This window comes from Tursiops truncatus, chromosome 3 (assembly GCF_011762595.2).
Source record: "Tursiops truncatus isolate mTurTru1 chromosome 3, mTurTru1.mat.Y, whole genome shotgun sequence".
In the NCBI taxonomy this organism is placed as follows: Eukaryota; Metazoa; Chordata; class Mammalia; order Artiodactyla; family Delphinidae; genus Tursiops; species Tursiops truncatus.
In genome coordinates this window covers 168,412,314-168,433,220 of record NC_047036.1, presented here as the reverse complement: position 1 = coordinate 168,433,220, position 20,907 = coordinate 168,412,314, and the positions used below count along the sequence as shown (strand labels likewise).

At 51.0% G+C, this 20,907-nt stretch overlaps 1 protein-coding gene across 1 annotated transcript in view; it reads left to right on the top strand.

Annotated features, from left to right (window-relative positions):
* The first annotated feature begins 679 nt into the window (after positions 1–679).
* Positions 680–20,907, top strand: part of ATCAY (ATCAY kinesin light chain interacting caytaxin) — a 36,951-nt gene continuing 16,723 nt past the window's right edge. Inside the window, exons 1-4 of the mRNA XM_033854703.2 lie at positions 680–1,063; positions 3,288–3,406; positions 16,790–16,848; positions 20,023–20,244. Of these exons, the coding sequence (XP_033710594.1) occupies positions 3,330–3,406; positions 16,790–16,848; positions 20,023–20,244 (358 nt within the window). The 5' untranslated portion in view covers positions 680–1,063; positions 3,288–3,329. The remainder of the gene's footprint in view (positions 1,064–3,287; positions 3,407–16,789; positions 16,849–20,022; positions 20,245–20,907) is intronic.

Sequence of the window (20,907 nt, the reverse complement as noted above, 5' to 3'; positions counted from 1 at the left end):
CCAGTCTAAAAATAAAATCAGCAACAGCAAGAAACACGCATAGAACTTTTCTCATGCTGCGGCACCGTGCCAAGCACCCTCCCTGCATCACCTCATTAAATGCCGAAAGGCCAGTACCCTAATCTTTCCATTTCACAGATGAGGAAACTGAGGTCCAGGAAGTGTGATCACTTACCCAACCAAGTCCCCAGCCAGTGGCTGAGCCAGTGTCCCGATCCACTTATGGTTTGATTTCAGAGGGTGCACTCTTAACTCTATACCATTCTATGGTCTTCCAGGGCGGGGCTGACGCACGCACACCTGCAGGGGGCGCCTTTCCCTCGGAGGCCCCGAGCGAATGTGTCTGAGAAGGTTCTGTCTCCCCAGCACCCAGCCCGGTCTTCGGCCCATGGCTCATCGTAAGTGGTCGGCTGAGGGACCCATGAAATGGGTCCATGAGGATATTATTTCCTCCCTCCCTCTTAATCTAAGGAATGAGGCCATCGCTGCCACTTATTTATTTGTTCCTTGTTTTGTTTTTAAATCTGTGATGCGCCATCAGGAAATCATTTCCGCTTCTGCCCCTGGTGAGGCTCTTGGAAATGCTCCCCTCTCAGCCAATGGAGAGCACCGATTCTGGCAGGGGGCTGTGCTTTTTGGTCAGCCCTGCCCCCATCCACCCACCCTGCACACAAAAGCAGCATAATTAACTGTCTTAAGGAAGCCGAGCCTCCGCCAGCTGCGAGCTGGCAAGAAGAAAATACCTCGGAGGCACGAGGACCAGGGACGCAGCCGCAGCCGAGCGAGGGGGAGCCGACCGCTGACTGCAAGCTGTTCCCCACCCGTGGACAAAAGCGCCCATCCGCGCCCGTCGCATTGCCCTGGGTGACCTTCCTTGGATGCGGAGTCCGCGCCAGAGTGCATCTTCCTCGGATGCTCTGAAGGCGAGGGATGCCCGGCTGCATCCGCCCAAGGCTCTTCTTTGTTTGCGCGTAACCGGGAGAGGCCGCGGAGGTAGCCGGGACTCACGCGGAGGTGAATCCACTTTCTTTCTCCCCGCCCTGCCGAGGAAGATTGTCCGCAGGTATCCGCCGCTACAAACCCCCTTCTGGCAGATGGGGCGGGTGGGAGCAGGGTCTTGTGATTCTTGGGATGCTACCAGCTCCATTTTACCCCACGCGGAGAAAAGCATCCGCCCCCCACACACACACCCACAGTTCGCCTCCCATGCCCACCGTTCACCTGGATGGCAGAGGATTGCACCATTTCCGGGACGTGCTTAGAGATTAGGCAGCTCAAACCCTCAGCCCCTCTCTGGGACGCTTCCTGAGAGACCGAAATGTACACGTCCCACCTCTGTGCATTTCCTATTTATAACGCCGTGAGCGGATTTGGAAAAGGATTTGATAGATGTGTACGTAAAAGCTTGCCTATGGGGTGGGGAGGAAGGGAAACGGTTGAAGACAGAGATTCCTCCTCCTCTGCCTGAACTTGTATGTGATGTGCTGATAATTCAGCACCACAGCGGGAAGGCACGCTTCTCAGCTCCCCCTCGCTGCCTTATTTGCCGTCCTCGAACGTGAAGTCGGGATCAGAGGGCGGGAGCGTCCGGGGCCCTGCGGTCACCCACCCACACCCCTCATTTAGAGGATCGTTGGGCCAACATGTGTGGCCCCAGTCTCAGCTGTGGGTGGGGTGGAGGTGGGTGGTCCTTTCTGGGGGTTGAGGTCACACCCAGCTCAGGATAAGGAAAACAGACGCAAAGACCACTCCCTTCAGAAAGGAAATGAATTTCCATTGATGGGAACTTTCCCTTGCAATAAGTTCCTGGGCAGTTGTTGCCCACGGCATCAGGAAGACATCTCTCTCTCTCTCTCTCTCCTTTCCGTACTGCGTCTTACTGTCCCTCCTCCATGAATGAATGACGACATTCAGGGCAGTGACAAGAATGGAGTGAGAAACTCTCACTGAAGTGGGGGAGGGTCGAATTTCAGACATCCCGTCCCCCCCGCCTGACCCTCACCTGTCTCCGGCTCCCTCTGAGCCCCAATCCCAAATGCAGACCCTCCATCCACAGGGGCTTAGGTCCAGCGAGGGGCTCTGGAAGACACACCCAAACTAAGAGCCACCCACCAGCTCTAGAGGGGCAGCCGCAGTGAGTGGGGAGGGGGGAGGGGCTGGAGGCGGGACCTTAGGTGCTGGCAAGTGAGGTTGACAACTTCTCAATCTCAGATCTATGGACATTTGGGGCCGGATCATTCTTGGTCATCTGGGGTACCATCTGGGGCACTGTAGGGCACTGAGCGGCATCCCTGGTCTCCACCCACTTGATGTCAGTAGCACACCGCCCCCCCCACCCCCACCCCCGCACTTGTGACAACCCAAAATGCCTCCAAACATTGCCAGATGTCTGGTGGGGGAAGGCAGAATCACTGCCCGTTGAGAACCACTGGCTTAAAAGCTCAGAACCTGCACTATTAGTTGAGTCATAAGATCCTGGGGGATCCTTTCTAGACCAATTCTTTCATTCACAGGCAGGGAAACTGAGACAGCGGAAGTCTGCCATGCCCCAGGATAGACTCAAATTCAGTCCCGCTCGGCAGTTCTCACCACACTCCCAGACAGCCCAGCACTCAAGCCCCACCTAAAGTGCTGCCTCCACCCCATCCTTGCCCCCAGCTGGTTCCTCGCTACGATAGGATAAAAACAAAACTGGCATTTTGTGGTTGGTACAACTGATGATCCTGATTTCCAGCCCCAGGCACTTTCCGCACTTCCTTTTTCAGTCCTAGGGTCAGTTGTCAGGACTTGCTTCTTCGTTGGGGGAGGGGAGGGGACAGAGGGGCAGGACAGGTGGGCTGCAGCAGATAGAGGTGGGTTGGCGTTAACCAGGTCTTGTCTGAATGTCAATCCCAGCAAGGAAGCTTAATTATATCAGTCATTAACACAGTCATTTAGTGTAAATGACTTTAATTGGATTTATTGCTTCCTAGTTGAAGTCCAAGGTAAGGGAGGGATGGTGAACCTTGCAGAGGATGGATTTCAGAGCTTCAAAGGGGGGGTGCTTTTAGCTGGAGGCTCAACCCCTCCTTTGGTTTCAAACTCCAGACCCACATGGGTGTTCAGCTTTCTATGCCTCTGTTTTCTCACTGGTGAAATGGAGAAGCCTCATGGGGCTGGGCAATGATTCAATAAGACAATGGACACAAGAGCTCTTTGCAGATCCATCTCTGAAGTTCTGTGTGTGAGTGGGGAATTGTCGTTATGACGATTGTCCAGTAAAACCTCCATCCACTGCCCTCCTTCAGGATTCATCCTTGCTTCAAGTCGGTCCTTGCTTCCCAGCTCCCATGGGGACCACTGAAGCCACGCTCCGGATGGAAAACGTGGACGTGAAGGAAGAATGGCAGGACGAAACTCTGCCCAGGTACAGCTCCCTAGGTGTGCGTGTCAGATGTGGAAGGAGCGGGCCCGACACTGCTCCCAGATGTGAGGCAGAGACACCCCAGTTGACCGGGCCAAGAACATAATTGATATTTGCTGAATTATTTAAGATTGATTTCCCACCTCCCTACCCTGCCCATCCCTGCCCAAAGTGCCAAAATAGCTCCCATTCCCACACTATTGTAAGAATTCTAAACATTCTTCTAAAGCCATCTCATGGGCGGTTACAATATTCTTACCTGGGTTCCCATGAATTCAGGTAACAGCGTGTTTTTACCTGCAGCAGCCAGAGGGACCCTGTCATACCCCTTAAAAGCCCTGGGGCAGGGACTTCTCTGGCGGTTCAGTGGTTAAGACTCTGTCCTCCTAAGGTAGGGGGCCCGGGTTCTATCCTTGTTCAAGGAACTAGATCCCTCATGCCAAAGCTAAAGATCCCGCACGTGGCAATGAAGATCCCGCGTGCTGCAACTAGGACCCAGCGCGGCCAAAAAAAAACAAAACAAAAGGCACGGGGGCTTCCCTGGTGGCGCAGTGGTTGAGAGTCCGCCTGCCAATGCAGGGGACGTGGGTTCGTGCCCTGGTCCGGGAAGATGCCGCGGAGCGGCTGGGCCTGTGGGCCATGGCCGCTGAGCCTGCGCGTCCGGAGCCTGTGCTCCACAACAGGAGAGGCCACAACAGTGAGAGGCCCACATACCGCAAAAAAAATTTAAAAAGGCACGGAAACAAATTCTACCCCAGAGCCCCCAGGAGGAACCAGCCCTGCCGGTGAAACTGATTTCAGACTTACTTCTTTGTCTAGATGCGTAAGAAAATACATATGTGTCGTGTTGTTGTTGTTTTTATTTTTTATTTACTTATTTTTGGCTGCGTTGGGTCCTCGTTGCTGCGCACGGGCTTTCTCTAGTTGCGGCGAGCCGGGACTGCTCTTCGTTGCGGTGCGCGGGCTTCTCATCGCGGTGGCTTCTCTTGTTGCGGAGCACGGGCTCTAGGCGCCCGGGCTTCATACGATTGAATATGCTGAGTATTTCACATACTTGTTTACAGTCTGTTCCCCACCATGGAACCCACGAGAGCAGGGGCCTTTGGTTTGATCACAGGCGTACAGCTGATGTTCAGTGGATATTGGGTGAATGGATGACGGTCATTGGTACGAGTTCAAAATTGTAGGAAGCAAGATGTGCGTGCCCACATACTTGTCTCTCTGTATTCTCCTCTGGCGAGGCGTTGGGTAAGAGAAAATACAGTCAGCACAGGCTCCCCTTCATTCGTCGGCTGGATGCAACTGCTCATCCCCCTCCCACTTTTTTTTTTTTTTGGCCAGCTTGCAGGATCTTAGGATCTTAGTTCCCCAACCAGGGATCGAACCCGTGCCCATGGCAGTGAACGTGCAGAGTCCTAACCACTGGATCGCCAGGGAATTCCCTCTCCCTCCCACTTTAATGCAAGGAGTTTACCCACAGGAGACGATGCCCGAGAGTTAGTTGCATAACCATCCAGGAAGGAAGAGTCAAAGGGACTGGGCATATTCACCCTGGAAAAGACAATTTGGAAAGGATCTCAGTTGGTGAGGGTGCTCAGGGCAGAACAAGGGTGATGGACAGGCATGAAAGGGATGCAGGTTTGAGTCTAAAGTAGACTCTTTGGACTCAAATGGTCCAATCTGTGCATGCTTTGTACGGCCAGCCGGCCCATTCAAAAGCAAAATGGGCTGATGGGGGAGGTCTGGAGCTTCCTGTCCACCTGTCCCAGGAGAAGCTGTGATGTCAAGGGCATCACCCCCTCATTTGAGAATCTTTAGCTCTCTCTCCAGTCTAGGCATTTTCAGTGTCGATGTTTCACGCACATCCTTATGATTCTTAAAGCGATAGATGGGGACTTCCCTGGTGGTGCGGTGGTTAAGAATCCGCCTGCCAATGCCAAGGACACAAGTTCGATCCCTGGTCTGGGAAGATCCCACATGCCGTGGAGCAACTAAACCCATGTGCCACAACTACTGAGCCAGTGCTCTAGAGCCCACGAGCTCCAACTACTGAGCCCACGTACTGCAACTACTGAAGCCCATGTGCCTAGAGCCCGTGCTCCACAACAAGAGAAGCCACCGCAATGAGAAGCCCGTGCACCGCAACGAAGAGTAGCCCCCGCTGGCCACAACTGGAGAAAGCCCGCGTGCAGCAACGCAGCCAAAAATAAATAAAATTTAAAAATAAAAAATAAAGTGATAGATCTCCACCTCAGAATAGCCGAGAATCTCTTTTCTGCGCAGTACCGTTGTCTTCAGGAAGACAAGTATTTCGGGAAAGAGATGGCGACTTCATTGGAGCCGACCTCCTGTTCTTTCACTGTTAAAATGTTCTTCGTTCTACATTCCCTCTTATAAGTCTTTCTCTTTAACTCAATACAAGGAGTGCTGATGCCTGGATTTGTAGAAAGGGGTCTGATGACACCCGGACCTGGCAGTTTGGGCGAATTAAGGACTGTTTTTATCAGGGGCTCCTGATGTAGCTAGGAATGCTCCAGAATGGACAAGAGCCGCCTTGGGGAGCTGTCCCTCGTTCCCGGCATGGGAGATCTGTTTCCTCCCATGGAAAAGGTGGAAACAGATGGGATGATCTCTGTGGGTTCCTTCCAGCACCAAACACCCGGGGTTTGGAGGCATCTCCAACCAGTGTCAGCCTCATTTACCCTGTGGTCCCGTGAACCCTGGCCCCTGTCCGAGACCAAAGCATCCCTCGGTCTGGACTTTGAGAACCTTCTGATTCAACCCTGCCTGCCCGGGTGGCAAACCCCAACCCTTCCTGGACATAAAAAAAATTCTCTGATGACAGCACAGGACTCACCTTGCTCACTCTGATTTTATTTCACGCAACACAGCGGAACCAAGAGGGTACGAGCTGTGGAACCGGACAGCCGTGGGTTCAGATTCCAATTCTCCAGTGGGCTCGCTTGCCCACCTTGGGCAGCTCTTCAAGCATCTTTGTGCCTCAGTTTTCCTATCTGTAAAATAGGGACAATCATTCCTGGCTCACGAAGTTGTCACGAGAAGTCGATGAGGTATGAGTTGCGAGGCAGCTGAGCCAGGCTGTCTAGATGCAGAGGGCTGCCCACGGGACTTGCTGCCCTCAGCCTCATCCTCATCCTCATCAGCCTGTACCTTGTTCACTCTGGTTCCTTTTTCCAATTCCCCCATAAAAGAGACCCTCCTCTCCCAAGCCTTGTTGAGACAAAGTGGAGCTGACTGCAGCTGCCAATGTGAATTTCAAGTGAGTTTCCCCAGCTGCAGAGGGTTCCTCTCCCTTTTCAGTAGTTCAGTGTTTGCAGTATAGTGGCCTGGCTGTGCAGCCCTGGGGTCAGGGACATGCCTTCGTCAAGGCTCTGTCCTCCTCGTTCTGGGAGAAATGAGTACAGCTCCTTATACAGCGTCCAGCTGCAGCTCAACATAAGCACCTCTGTCTGATGCCAGACAACCCACAATTCTATTCCTTCGAGCTCAGTGATCCCTTCCTGGGTGGGATCCTTGAGCTGCCCCGGGTGTGTCCGGGTGCTCGCCCTGTGCCCACAGCCCCCTCCTGCTGCCATTGCCTTGCGGCGTCTTCCTGCACCTCCTGCTCTTCTGCAGGTACCTGTGGACCCTAGCTGAGAGAGGGCAGCCTGGAGACAATCCATCTACCTGCCTTGCTTCCACATTCATTCATTCTAGTGATATGCACCGACTGTATGCCAGGCCCTGGGTGAGACGCTGGGGACACGTGGAGAACAGGAGAGCCGCCCTTGTGGGGTGTTCACAGTCTGGCGCAGAGACAGGCGGTCCCTTATAACCTCACAGACCAATGAAAAATTGCAGCTGGGTTCTTGGCACCTGGAGAGCGCCAGGTGGGGTCTGACGGGGTTGGGGACATTGGGGGAGGTGCTGACCCTGAGCTCTGAAGGATGAAGAGGTATGAACAGGGGAAAGAGGCTGGGGGTAGGGGTCAAGCATTCCAAGCAGAGAGAGCAGCTATGTGCAAAGGCCCTGAAGCCAGCGGAAGCAGATCGAGGGACTGAAGAAAGGTTGGGTGGGGAAACTGAGGACCAGGGTGGGAAAGTGCTTGGCCCGGGTCTCACAGCTAAGGAGAGGCAGGTACAGGGTTAGATGTCTGAATGGTGTCTCAGCCTGCTCTGCCTTCTATAACCGAGTGGTCGTGGGTTTTGCTTGTAACTTTTTATTCTTTTTTTTTTTTAATTGGAGTGTAGGTGATTTAGAATGTTGTGTTAGTTTCTACTGTACAGCAAAGTGAGTCAGTTATACAGATACATATATCCACTCTTTTTTATTTTATTTTTGGCTGCATTGGGTCTTCGTTGTGGTGCATGGGCTTCTCATTGCGGTGGCTTCTCTTGTTGCGGAGCACGGGCTCTAGGCGCACGGGCTTCAATAGTTGCAGCACGGGGGCTCAGTAGTTGTGGCACATGGGCTTAGTTGCTCTGCGGCATGTGGGATCTTCCCGGACCAGGGATGGAACCCGTGTCCCCTGCATTGGCAGGAGGATTCTTAACCATTGTACCACCAGGGAAATCCCTTCCACTCTTTTTTAGATTCTGTTTCCATATAGATCATTACAGAGTATTGAATAGCGTTCCCTATGCTACACAGTACGTTCTTATTATTTATCTATTTTATATATAGTAGTGTGTATGTGTCCATCCCAATCTCTCAATTTTTTTTTTTTTTTTTCGGTACACGGGCCTCTCACTGTTGTGGCCTCTCCCGTTGCGGAGCACAGGCTACGGACGCGCAGGCTCAGTGGCCATGGCTCACGGGCCCAGCCGCTCCGCGGCATGTGGGATCTTCCCGGACCGGGGCACGAACCCATGTCCCCTGCATCGGCAGGCGGACTCTCAACCACTGCGCCACCAGGGAAACCCCCAATCTCTCAATTTATCCCTCCCCCTGGAACTTTTTATTCTGACATAGTCCCAAGCTTAGAAAAAAAAAACTATAAGAATGGTATAAGGAATATCTGTAAACTCTTACCCAGATTTGCTGATTGTTAAGATTTTACTTCCTTTGCTTTATCATTCTCTCCCCCAACCCTGGTCTTTCTCTTCTGCCCCTGTCTCTCCCTGTGTCTGTCTGTCTGCTGTCTGTCTCTCTATCTATGCTCAATCTGTTTGTATCTGCCCGCCCCTGCACAGGGCAGGCCAGGCAATGTCCCTCCCCCAGCCCAACACACGCACAGAGGTGACTTCCTGTTGCCCAGCTCAGCAGTCCCTCATGCAGGAGCTGTGGGTTTAGGCCAGGAAGTGATGGCAGGCTCTGAGCAGAGCATCTTCTGCCTTCCTCAACTCCGCCATTCTCTTTCCTGTGCTCCAGCGATGCTGGGCTATCATACCAGGATACCACACCCCGGGCAGCTTCAACAGCAGACATTTATTCTCTCACAGCTCCAGAGGCTGGATGTCTGAGATCAAGGCGCCAGCAGGGTTGGCTTCTGGTGAGGGCTCTCTTCCTGGCCTTCTCACTGCATCCTCACGTGGTCTTTCCTCTGTGCTTGCATGGGCCGGGGGAGCTTTCTCGTGGCTCTCCCTCTTCTTGTAAGGTCACGGTCCTAGGGAATCAGGGCCCCAACCTTTTGTTTTTTTGGCCATGCTGCACGTGTACACAAAACGGGCATGGAAGTTGTCTTCAGTCTCAATCTGAAAAAAAGATGCCTCTTTAAAACCTTCTGACTTAATCTGAAGCTTGCTTTTTTTTTCTTTTTTAAATGGAGGTGAAATTTACATAACATAAAAATAACCATTTTATTTTATTTTATTCTGTGCCATGAGCATGTGGGATCTTAGTTTCCCAGCCAAGAGGTGATGGTGCTGGGGGAGACCAGAGCAAGATGAATGGACAGAGGTGTTGGAAATTGCAGAGAAGGAAAAGGGGCAGATTTATCTGAGTATCTGAAACCACCAAAGTTGCCGATGGATAATTCTTGAATGCCTTTCAGCAGTTCCCTCTCTGGTTCTCCCAACTTAGCTCTGCAGGAGTCCTGTGATAAGCCCCAGTGCTGCTGGCCCCGCATTGAGCCTTGGAAAAGACTACTTATGCCCAGAAAGAGTTTTTGCTGTTACCCTGCACCAGAGGTGGCCGCCGTCAAACAGAAACAGAGGCTGGAAAGCCCTGGATGGGAGACTGAGGCAGCACAGCTGATCTTAATGCCGTTGAAGCCCTGGGGCACCAGTTGGGAAGCAGGAGGCATGTTCAAAGGTCCTGAGGCCCACAGTTTATTCCCAATTCCCTTCTTTCATATTGTGAGTAACATTAAGCCAGAGGCTAGGATCTGAGGGTAGAATTCGGTCCAGGAGCCACCTCTGAAGCCAGAACTATTGCAATAACAGCTGATTCCGGGTGACAGGTGTTTCTAGATTTTGGCCTTTCCCTGCCACTTACATAATGTGCCCTCACTTGCTCCTTCCTTCAAAACCCTTGCTGAGGGCTGCTTCTCCCAGGTCCAGGCCCGTGACTCACCAAAGCAAGAGGGGAAGAGGCACTTCCTCCCCTTCAAGGGGTCACAGTCTGCCCAGGAAACAAGGAATTAGCACACAGTACCACAGATTCAGTGCTAAAGGAGGCTTCTGAGGCAGGATGCAGGAGCGGGGTGGATGTCAGATTCAGATGGGGCCTCCTGGAGGACGCTGACCTAGCCTGAAAGGCTGAGCAAGTTCACCAAAGAAAGCAGGAAGTGGCCCTCTAGGCAGAGGGGGTGGGATGTGCAAAGGCACTGGGGCAGAGAGGACCTTGGCATGGTAGGGGATGCAGTAGGAGAGAAATTTGGATTTCACGCTGAGAGGGCGTGTGAGTTTCCCAGAGCTGCCATAACAAAGTACCAGGAACTTGCTTAAAACAGAAAAAATGTTTTCTCTCACAGTTCTGGAGGCTAAAAATCCAACATCAAGGTGTCTGCAGGGCCATACTCCCTATGAAGGCTCTAGGGAAGGATGCTTCCAGCCTCCTCCAGCTTCAGATGGTGGCCGGCAATCCTCGGCCTGCCTTGGCTTGTAGATGCATCCCTCCAGTCTCTGCCTTCCTCCATCTTTTTTTTTTAAGCTTGTGTTTTATTTTTTATTTTTACTTTTTAAAATTTTTATTGGAGCACAGTTGATTTACAATGTGTGTTAGTTTCAGGTGTACAGCAGAGTGAATCTGCTATACATATATCCACTCCTTTTCTTTTTTTTGGCTGCGTTGGGTCTTCATTGCTGCGCGCAGGCTTTCTCTAGTTGCAGCAAGTGGGGGCTACTCTCCATTGCGGCGCGCGGGCTTCTCATTGCGGTGGCTTCTCGTGCTGTGGAACACGGGCTCTAGGCACGTGGGCTTCAGTAGTTGCAGCACACAGGCTCAGTAGTTGCGGTGCATGAGCTCAGTAGTTGTGGCTCACGGGCTTAGTTGCTCCATGGCATGTGGGCTTCCCAGACCAGGGCTCAAGCCCGTGTCCCCTGCATTGGCAGGCGGATTCTTAACCTCTCTGCCACCAGGGAGGTTCTGCATTCTTTTTTAGATTCTTTTCCCATACAGGCCATTAAAGAGTATTGAGTAGAGTTCCCTGTGCTGTATAGTAGGTCCTTATTAGCTATCTCTTCTGTATATAGTAGTGTGTATATGTCAATCCCAATCTCCCAGTTTATCCCTCCCCTGACCCCCTGGTAACCATAAGTTTATTTTCTACATCTGCGACTCTATTTCTGTTTTGTAGATAAGTTCATTTGTACGCTTTTTGTAGATTCCACATACACGCGATATCATATGTTTGTCTTTCTCTGCCTGACTTACTTCCCTCAGTATGACAATCTGTAGGTGCATCCATGTTGCTGCTAATGGCATTATTTTGTTCTTTTTTATGGCTGAGTAGTATTCCATTTTATATATATATATATATATATATATATATATATATATATGAGATTTATTTATTTATTTATTTATCCATCCATTCCTCTGTTGATGGACATTTAGGTTGCTTCCATGTCCTGGCTATTGTAAATAGTGCTGCAGTGAACACTGGGGTGCATGTATCTTTTCGAATTATGGTTTTCTCCAGATATACGCCCAGGAGTGGGATTGCTGGATCATATGGTAGCTCTATTTTTAGTTTTTTGAGGAACCTCCATACTGTTCTCCATAGTGGCTGTACAAATTTACATTCCCACCAACAGTGTAGGAGGGTTCCCTTTTCTCCACACCCTCTCCAGCATTTATTGTTTGTAGATTTTTTGATGATGGCCATTCTGCCCGATATGAGGTGATACCTCATTGTAGTTTTTTTTTTTAATAAATTTATTTATTTGTTTGTTTTTATTTTTGGCTGAGTTGGGTCTTCGTTGCTGTGTGCGGGCTTTCTCTAGTTGCAGCGAGTGGGGGCTACTCTTCGTTGCGGTGCGCGGGCTTCTTATTGTGGTGGCTTCTCTTGTTGCAGAACACGGGCTCCAGGCACGTGGGCTTCAGTAGTTGTGGCACGTGGGCTTCAGTAGTTGTGGCACGCGGGCTCTAGAGCGCAGGCTCAGTAGTTGTGGTGCACGGGCTTAGTTGCTTCACGGCATGTGGGATCTTCCCGGGCCAGGGCTCGAACCCGTGTGCCCTGAATTGGCAGGTGGATTCTTAACCACTGCGCCCCAGGGAAGCCCTTCATTGTAGTTTTGATCTGAATCTGCCTCCATCTTCACACAGCCTTCTCCTCTGTGTCTCTGTGTCCAAACTTGCCTCTTCTTACAATCACACCACTGATTGGCTGTAGGGCCCACCTTGCTCCAGTATGATGTCATCTCAACTTAATGCTGTCTACAACAACCTTATTTCCAAACAGGTCACATTCCCAGGTTCTGGGAGTTAACACCTGAATTATGTTTTGGGGGGGATGCAAGTCAACCCACACCAGAAGAATAAAGCCTCACTGTACACCTGGTGGATTGGGGGAACCCCACTTTTTACATGGGTTTCCCAGTACAGACTGAAAGCAAGTGCTGCAGGGAGCCCTCTGGATCCACTTTGAGTTCGTGAAGGGGCTTCAGCTCTGCATTAGCTGAGGTCTTCCTGGGGCTTGTGGAAATAACCAGGTCTCACCTGACCTTGAAAGCTGCAGCCCTGTGGACCTGTGGGGTTTGTTCACATGAGCCGACTGGACACAAGGGGGCAGTAGAGGGCAATGACCGGATTCAGCTCTACCTCTGTGAGTGGTTCGCTCTGCCCTTGGGCATCTTCTGGTTTAGCCTCCGTTTCCTCCTCTGTGAAATGGGCTGCTACCTGCCTCATAGGAATACTGTGAGGAGGAAACAAGATGATGATGCCGTCAACATTCCAACAGAGTGAGTGCCCTGTCCGTGGGGGTAAAGTACGGTTCTAGTTGATTCTAGAACAACAGGGATTACAGCCTCAGACTGATGGAAACAGGGAAGGCAGAGTAAATGAGGGGAAGGAGCCGGAAGGAAATCCTGACACCCAGGTGAGCAGGGGTGGCGGACAGTCAGCTCCTGGTGGCGGTTACCATGCACGAAGCGCAGATCTGATTCAAGAAAAGACTGATATCTAGACGTATCTCTGATTTGACAGCAAATTTAAAATGTTGTGAAATGCTGTGTGGGCAGGATAAAACTAGGGGTGGTGCATCAGCTGTCAGCCTGCAATTTCAGAGCATGATTTTGGGTAACCTTGCAAGTAGGTGGTGTGCCTCCTGTACTCCCGGATCCCGGACTTATTTGTGAGTTACCAGCTGCCCTCCCCATGTTGAGAGCAGGGGTGTCAGCTACAGAACAGAGGGACCAGAGCAACGTGTACACGAAATGGGTGTGTGAGTAGTCTTCAGTCTCAAACTGAAAAAAAGATCCCTCTTTAAAACCTTCTGACTTGGGGCTTCCCTGGTGGCGCAGTGGTTGAGAGTCTGCCTGCCAATGCAGCGGACACGGGTTCGAGCTCTGGTCTGGGAAGATCCCACGTGCCACGGAGCAACGGGCCCGTGAGCCACAAATACTGAGCTCTGTGCGTCTGGAGCCTGTGCTCCGCAGCAAGAGAGGCCGCGACAGTGAGAGGCCCACGCACCGCGATGAAGGGGGGCCCCCGCTTGCCACAACTAGAGAAAGCCCTCGCACAGAAACGAAGACCCAACACAGCCAAAAATAAATAAATAAATTTATTAAAAAAAACAAAAACCTTCTGACTTAACCTGAAGCTTTCTTTCTTTCTTTTTTAAATGGAGGTGAAATTTACATAACATAAAAAGAACCATTTTATTTCATTTTATTTTATTTTTGGCCATGCGGTGGGCATGTGAGATCTTAGTTCCCCAACCAGGGATCGAACCTGTGCCCCCTGCATTGGAAGCACGGAATCTTAACCACTCGACCGCGAGGGAAGTCCCCAAAATAACCATTTTAGGGTGGGCCCTAATTTTTTTTTTTTTTTTTTTTGCGGTACGCGGGCCTCTCACTGCCGTGGCCTCTCCTGTTGCGGAACACAGGCTCCGGACGTGCAGGCTCAGCAGCCATGGCTCACGGGCCTAGCCGCTCCGTGGCATGTGGGACCTTCCCGGACTGGGGCACGAACCCATGTCCCCTGCATCGGCAGGCGGACTCTCAACCACTGCGTCACCAGGGAAGCCCTGGGCCCTAATTTTTTAAATTAATTATTTATTTATTTATTTGGCTGCACCAGGTCTTAGTTGTGGCATGTGGGATCTTTAGTTGAGGCATGTGGGATCTAGTTCCCTGATCAAGGATGGAACCCGGGCCCCCTGCATCGGGAACGTGGAGTCTTAGCCACTGGACCACCAGGGATGTCCCAAAATAACCATTTTAAATGAACAGCTCACATGCTGTACAGCCGTCACCTCTATCTAGTTGTAAAACGTTCCATCACCCCGAAATGAAACCCTATCCCTGTGGCAACCACAAATGCACCACCTGTCTCTGTGGATTTGCCTGTTTTGGACGTTTCATATAAATGGAATCACACATTATGTGGCCTTTTTTGTCTGGCTTCTCTCACTGAGCATCATGTTCTCAAGGTCCATCCACATTGTAGCAGGTGTCAGCACTTCACTCCTTTTCATGGCTGAATAATATTCCATTGTACTTTTGTTTATCCGTTCATCACTTGGTAGACATTTGGGTTGTTTCCAATGTGATCATGCTGCTGTGAGCATTCAGTATGAGCTTTTGCATGGATATGTGTCTTCATTTCCTTTGTCATTTTTTAAAAATAAATTTATTAATTTATTTATGTCTGTGTTGGGTCTTCGTTGCTGCGTGCAGGCTTTTTCCAGTTGCAGCGAGCGGGGGCTACTCTTTGTTGTGGTGCGTGGGCTTCTCATTGTGGTGGCTTCTCTTGTTGCAGAGCACAGGATCTAGGCGACCGGGCTTCAGTAGTTGTGGCACACGGGCTTAGTTGTTCTGCGGCATGTGGGATCCTCCCAGACCAAGGCTTGAACCCGTGTCCCCTGCATTGGCAGGAGGATTCTTAACCACTGCACCACCAGGGAAGCCCTTCATTTCCTTTGGACCTCTGCTCTATTTTGACTTTTGACCTCTATGAGAGCAGGGCAACATCTGATTCATTCTTTACCGCCAAGACCCTCCAAGACCTCCAATGCACCTGGAAGGTAGTGGTTACTCAAAGAACATTCGAAGCATGGTGAATGGGAGAAAGATGGGCGGGGTGGCGGGTGCGGAGGAAGAAGCATGGATAGATCTCACCCTACAGAGGGTGCCAGCTCATGCCCTACAAGGAACAGAGGTGATGGAATGAATGGTTTTGTTAAAGGAAAAGAAAAAGCATTCTACTCTCCTTCCCCATCTAACCAGCTCCCATTCCAGCTGAGCTGGCACTGTTGAGTTGCAGAGATGAATTAACACTGCAGTGCTTCCCTGAGCCAGCACACCCTGCAGCTAGAGCCTCTGACAGCCCCATGCACTCTGAAAAATTATTTCCCTAGGGAGCAAAGGAGCCAGAGCACGTGGGTCAAAGTCAGGCGGCATGAGCTATGGTCCAAAACAAAAACCAGTCTGGGCATGGCCAGAGAAACAGGTTTTATTTTGCAAATTCGTGCTCCACTAAGCATTAAAGGGGCACAAATGTATAGCTGGCTGCCTTTCTTTTTTTAAAAAAATTTACTTTTTAGAAGATTTAGGTTTACAGAAAAGTTGCAAGAATATTACAGAAAATTTCCATACACCTCCCCACACACTCAGCTTCTCCTAAATTAACATTTTACATTAGGGTGATACATTTGTTACCATTAATAGACTGATATTGATACACTGTTGTTAACTGAAGTCCAGAATTTATTCAGATTTCCATAGTCCTTTTCTCCTGATATCCTTTTTCTTTCCTAGGATCCCACCCAAGTTCCCATGTAACATTCAGGCATCATGTCTCCTCAGGCTCCTCTGGGCTGTGACAGTTTCTCAGACTTTCCTTGTTCTCGATGCCCTTGACGGGTTTGAGGAGGGCTGTGGCCAGAGATTTTGTAGAATCTCCCTCAGTAGGAACTTGTCTGGTGTTTTTCTCACGGTTACACTGGGACGCTGGGTGCTGGGAGGAGGACCACCTGTGAAGGGCCGTCTCATCCTTCATCTCAGGGTGGCTGCCATCAACATGACTCATCTCTGCTGGTGTTGACCTCAGTCCCCTGGCTGAGTTCATGCTGGTTGGGTGTCTCCACTGTAAAGTCACACCTCCCCCCTTCCCATACTGTCCTCTTTGGAAGGAAGTCACTGTGCCCAGCCCACACTTACAGAGAAGGGTGTTACTTTCCATCTCCTTGAGGGCAGAATATCTACAGACATTATATGAAATTCTTCTCTGCAGGAAAAATTTGTCTCTTCTCCCTGTATTTATTTATTCAATCATTTATTTATATCTGTATGGACTCATGGACATTTTATTTTAAACACTGGCTCACAATCCAATATTTCATGATATATTTTGTTGGTCAGACCAGTCCAGCATTGGCCAGAGAGAGCTCTTTCAGTTGTCTGCTATGTCTATTGGACAACTTCTGGCTGCGTTAATAGCAACAATTCATCGGAGACCAAACCCTGCGGGGTCAGCCCATGAAGAATGCTGCTTATATTCCAAATATAATATAGATGAGACCCTTTTTCTCACTGGGCCTCAGCTTTCCCCGTCCCCACCCGCCCCCAAAAAAGGCTTAATATTTATTAGATGATCCAATGGGAGCCCTCCAGCGCTGATTGTTTATGATTTTCTGTGCTCGCGAGCAGATGTATTTTGTTCCAACAGTTTCTCAAAGCTAAACAGATTTTGTTGGTGTCATTTTGTCTGAACTCCACGCTCCTGTGGCTGGACTTGTGGGGCCTGGTGGCTGATGTCCGCTCCCGGCTGGGTCTGCAGGCCACTCTCGGAAGAGACGGGGATGGACTTGCTTGGCAGTGCCACAGAAGACACATCCTGTAAGTTTCCATGCATGCAGAAATGGGCACACGGTCTGGGCTGTGCCCAGCACTATAACTGTAGAAATGTCAGAGGTCATGCTTCCTGGGTGGAATGTCAGGGAAGGGGGTTGCTCTGCTCCAAGTCCTGCAGGGAAAGCAGTGTGGTTGTGGGCCAGAGACGTGTGTGAGCGCCATCATGAAGTCAGTTGCTGTGTGTCCTTGAACTAGTTGCTTAGCTTCTCTGTGCCTCCAATTCCTCATCTACTAAATACAGGTAGTGAGCCTCCCACAGAAGGGACATGCAAGGATTAAACAAGATGATTTGTGTAAAGTGCCCAGGGGATGCCAGGCACAAAGTCAGCCCTGGGAGGGCTTTGCTGCCCTGAGCACTCAGGAGGGCTCATGGCTCTGAGGATCCAAAGCCCCAGACTTTGAGGACAGGGGGGCCTGGGGCAGCCAGAGAAGCTGCCTCAAACATGTGTTCTCCTCGATGACATCTCCTGGCAGAGTCCTGCTGAGGGTCCCCGCTCTGCCTGCATTTCCCCCATGCAGCCCATCACAGAGCCCACCCTACAGGGGAAAGACTGCCCAGAGAGGGACAGCCACATCCCTGAGGTCACACAGCAGTGAGAGCCATCTCTGCCTACCCCTGTACCACACTATGCCCATGAGCCAGGTAGGGGGACCAATTTGTTCCAGGTTTCAGGGGCCGATCTGGGTAGTTGGTCACCCTGGAATACCAGCCCTTCCTCCTGCCTGAGCACAGGGGCTCTGCCTGGTGTTGTCACATTCCCACAGGGTAACCTTGGGCAAATCCTTTCACCCCTCTGGGCCTCCATTTCCTACTTCTGTAAAACGAGGAGTGTGTAGTAACAGTACCCGACTTCCTAGGTGTCACTGGCTGAATGATGACCCCCAAAGATATCCAGGTTCTAATTCCAGGAACCCCTGAATGTTCCCTCACATGGCAAAAGGGATTTTGCAGATAGGATTAAGTTAAGGAACTTGAGATGGGGAGATGTGATCACTAATTTTATGTATTCACTTGCCTGGCCCATGGTACCCAGCTATGTGGTCAAACATAATTCTAGATGTTTCTGTTGAGGGTGTTTTTTTTAGATGTGATTTACATTTAAATTCATGGACTTTGAGTAAGGCAGATTGCCTTCCATTGTGTGGGTGGGCCGTGTCTAATCAGTCGAAGGGCTCGGGAGGCAGGAGGAAAAAAAACCTCAGGTGTGATTCATCCCACCTGGAGAGGGCAAAATTCCTCTCCAGCTGTGGACCTATGAAATCAGGCGATGTCTCTGCTTCCAAAACACGATGGCGGGATGGACATAGAATAGATATTCTCATTCCAAATGGGAGAAATTGGAAGGAAGAAAGGGGTCACGGGTCCCAGCAAGTCTGAAACTTGTTCCGATAGGTTTTAAGCCTGGAGAACCATCTTCTTTGGCTCAATGCCCTATCCTCCAGGTCCATGTGGTGGCATACTGCCGCCGTGCTTCCTTGTACCTTTAGTCTTACTGCCACCATGCTGTGACCCACAGCTTGACCCCATCAGGAAGAGTAGCAGTATTTTAAATCAAGCACTCTTGATTCACTGCTCCTAACACACTTCCCGTGAAAAAGGCAGAGTGAGTTGAGAAGCCTGGGGTCGGATCCTTGGGCAGGTCTCTGCCTCTATGTCCGCGTCTGTAAAATGGGTAACACTTCCCACCACACAAGGTCATGGTGAGAGCTAGAAATCATGCCAGTGCCCCGCACATAGCAGGCACTTGATAAATGTGACTGCTGTGTTTTTATCATTTTCTGCCAAAGCGAATGTTTCTATCCCAGTGTCTCCTGAAGCAGTTACCTCTGACCTGCTTAGGGACCGAGAGATTCAAAGTGAAAAAAAGTGAGATTCAAACTGAAAAAAAAAATGTGGTCCATTTAATTATGGATCAATGGGGGCTTCTTTGGTGGCGCAGTGGTTAAGAATCCACCTGCCAGTGCAGGGGACACGGGTTTGAGCCCTGGTCCGGGAAGATTCCACATGCCACGGGGCAACTAAGCCCATGTGCCACAACTACTGAGCCTGCACTCTAGAGCCCGCGAGCAACTACTGAGCCCACATGCCACAACTACTGAAGTCCGCGCGCCTAGAGTCCATGCTCCACAACAAGAGAAGCCACCGCGATGAGAAGCCCATGCACCGCAACGAAGAGTAGCCCCCGCTCGCCACAACTAGAGAAAGCCCATGCGCAGCAACAAAGACCCAACGCAGCCAAAAATATTAATTAATTAATTAAAAAAATTATGGATCAATGAATGTCTTCATCCAATAAAAGAGGGGTAGGAGTCTCCTACTAGTTTACTTATTTTGTCCTCAAAGGCCGTGTAATGAAACAGGGTAAACCTGAGGGGCTGGCTCTGCTCCGCAGGCTGTCAGATGGGGGGCAGCCCAGGAGGAGAAACCACCTTTTACAAGGAGACCAGAGTCCAGGCTAAGAGTCTTTAGGAGGAAGCGGTCTAAACCATGGGGAATATCCATCCCGACAGGCTTCAGAGTGACATGGGAGGATCCTGCCCTTCTGTGCCTCAGTTTGCTCATCTGTTAAAGGGGGCAATAGCAAAGTTGGAACGTGAAAACGCAGGGGAGAGCTTTGCAGAGTGTCTGGCTTACATTACATGATCACTAAAAGTTAGTTGTTAGAGTTGAGCATCACAGAGAGGCCAAAAGCAGAACGTGGACATTCTCTGCCAGCCTTAGCCGGAAGAAACAAGACTCGCAGATATTGGTAGGTCCAGAGCACACCATCTGGAACCCAGGCTGCCCGGGGTCTAATCCCCACATCATTGCTCAACCTTGACTCGACTCACCTGTGAGTCCCATTTTGCAGATGGTAAAAGTGAGTCAAGCTCAGAGCAACATGGCACTGCAGGGTCACGGAGCTGGTGAGTAGCGAGGTCAGGCTCTGAACCCAGGTCTGCCCTACGTCCAAGCGTCCGCCCTTGACCTCCACGCTAGATGGTTATATGAACCGCTGCCGTGAAAGGATGTCCTCTGACTTCTAACCACTCCCCTCAACAGGGCGGAGTGGGTCTCCACTGGGTTGGGAACAGGAGAGGGGGAAGAAGAAAGAAAACAGCAAAAGTGACTGATCTTGTTTCGCTTTTGTTTTTTTCTGTTTTCCTGTTCCCCCACAGCCCCTCCCAACACTCTGAACTTCAACGCGGCTCATCGTAAGCGGAAGACGCTGGTGGCCCCCGAGATCAACATTTCCCTGGACCAGAGCGAGGGCTCCCTGCTGTCCGATGACTTCCTGGACACCCCCGATGACCTGGATATCAACGTGGATGACATCGAGACCCCAGATGAGACCGACTCACTGGAATTCCTGGGGAACGGCAATGAATTGGAGTGGGAAGGTGAGGTCGCTCGTCGCACCTGCCCAGCCCCCAAATCGGACCCCAGCGCTCCCTTTGGCTTGGGGGCCAGCTGACCAGAGCCCCCCTCCTCCATCCCCGTAGGCTCAAGGGGGACAGGTCTTCCAACCCGGGGCTCCCAGGACAGCTCCTGGGACTCCACGCACATTTTCTCGTGGACTTGTGGACTTTGCTGGGAGATGTGTCTTTCACCCGATTCTCAAAGGGGACTGAGACCAGAGGAAGGGCCTCCCCCTGATTCCACAGGTGTTTGTGGAGGAGGTCTTGATTGCTGTGTAGGGGGCGGCAGGGAGATCAGGCGGGGGCGTGTCAGGAATAGACATTGCCTGCCTGCTCGCGTGGCCATCGGAAAGCCAGGCTCTGGGTAACGGAAAAAATGTACACAAGATAATTGCACCTGGTCGTCGGTGCTGTGAGGGAAACGAGGTGATGGGAGAGGGCAGGGGGTTCTCACTGGGGCAATTCAGCCCCCTGCCCCCAGGGGACACTGGGCCATATTTGGGGACACCTGTGGTTGTCATGACTGGGGGAATCCTGGCATCAAGTAGGTGGGGTCAGGGAGGTGGCTCCACACCCCACAGCGCCTGGGATGGAGGAGGGGGCTCCACAGAGAATGACCGGCCCTCAAAGGTCAAAAGTGCCCAG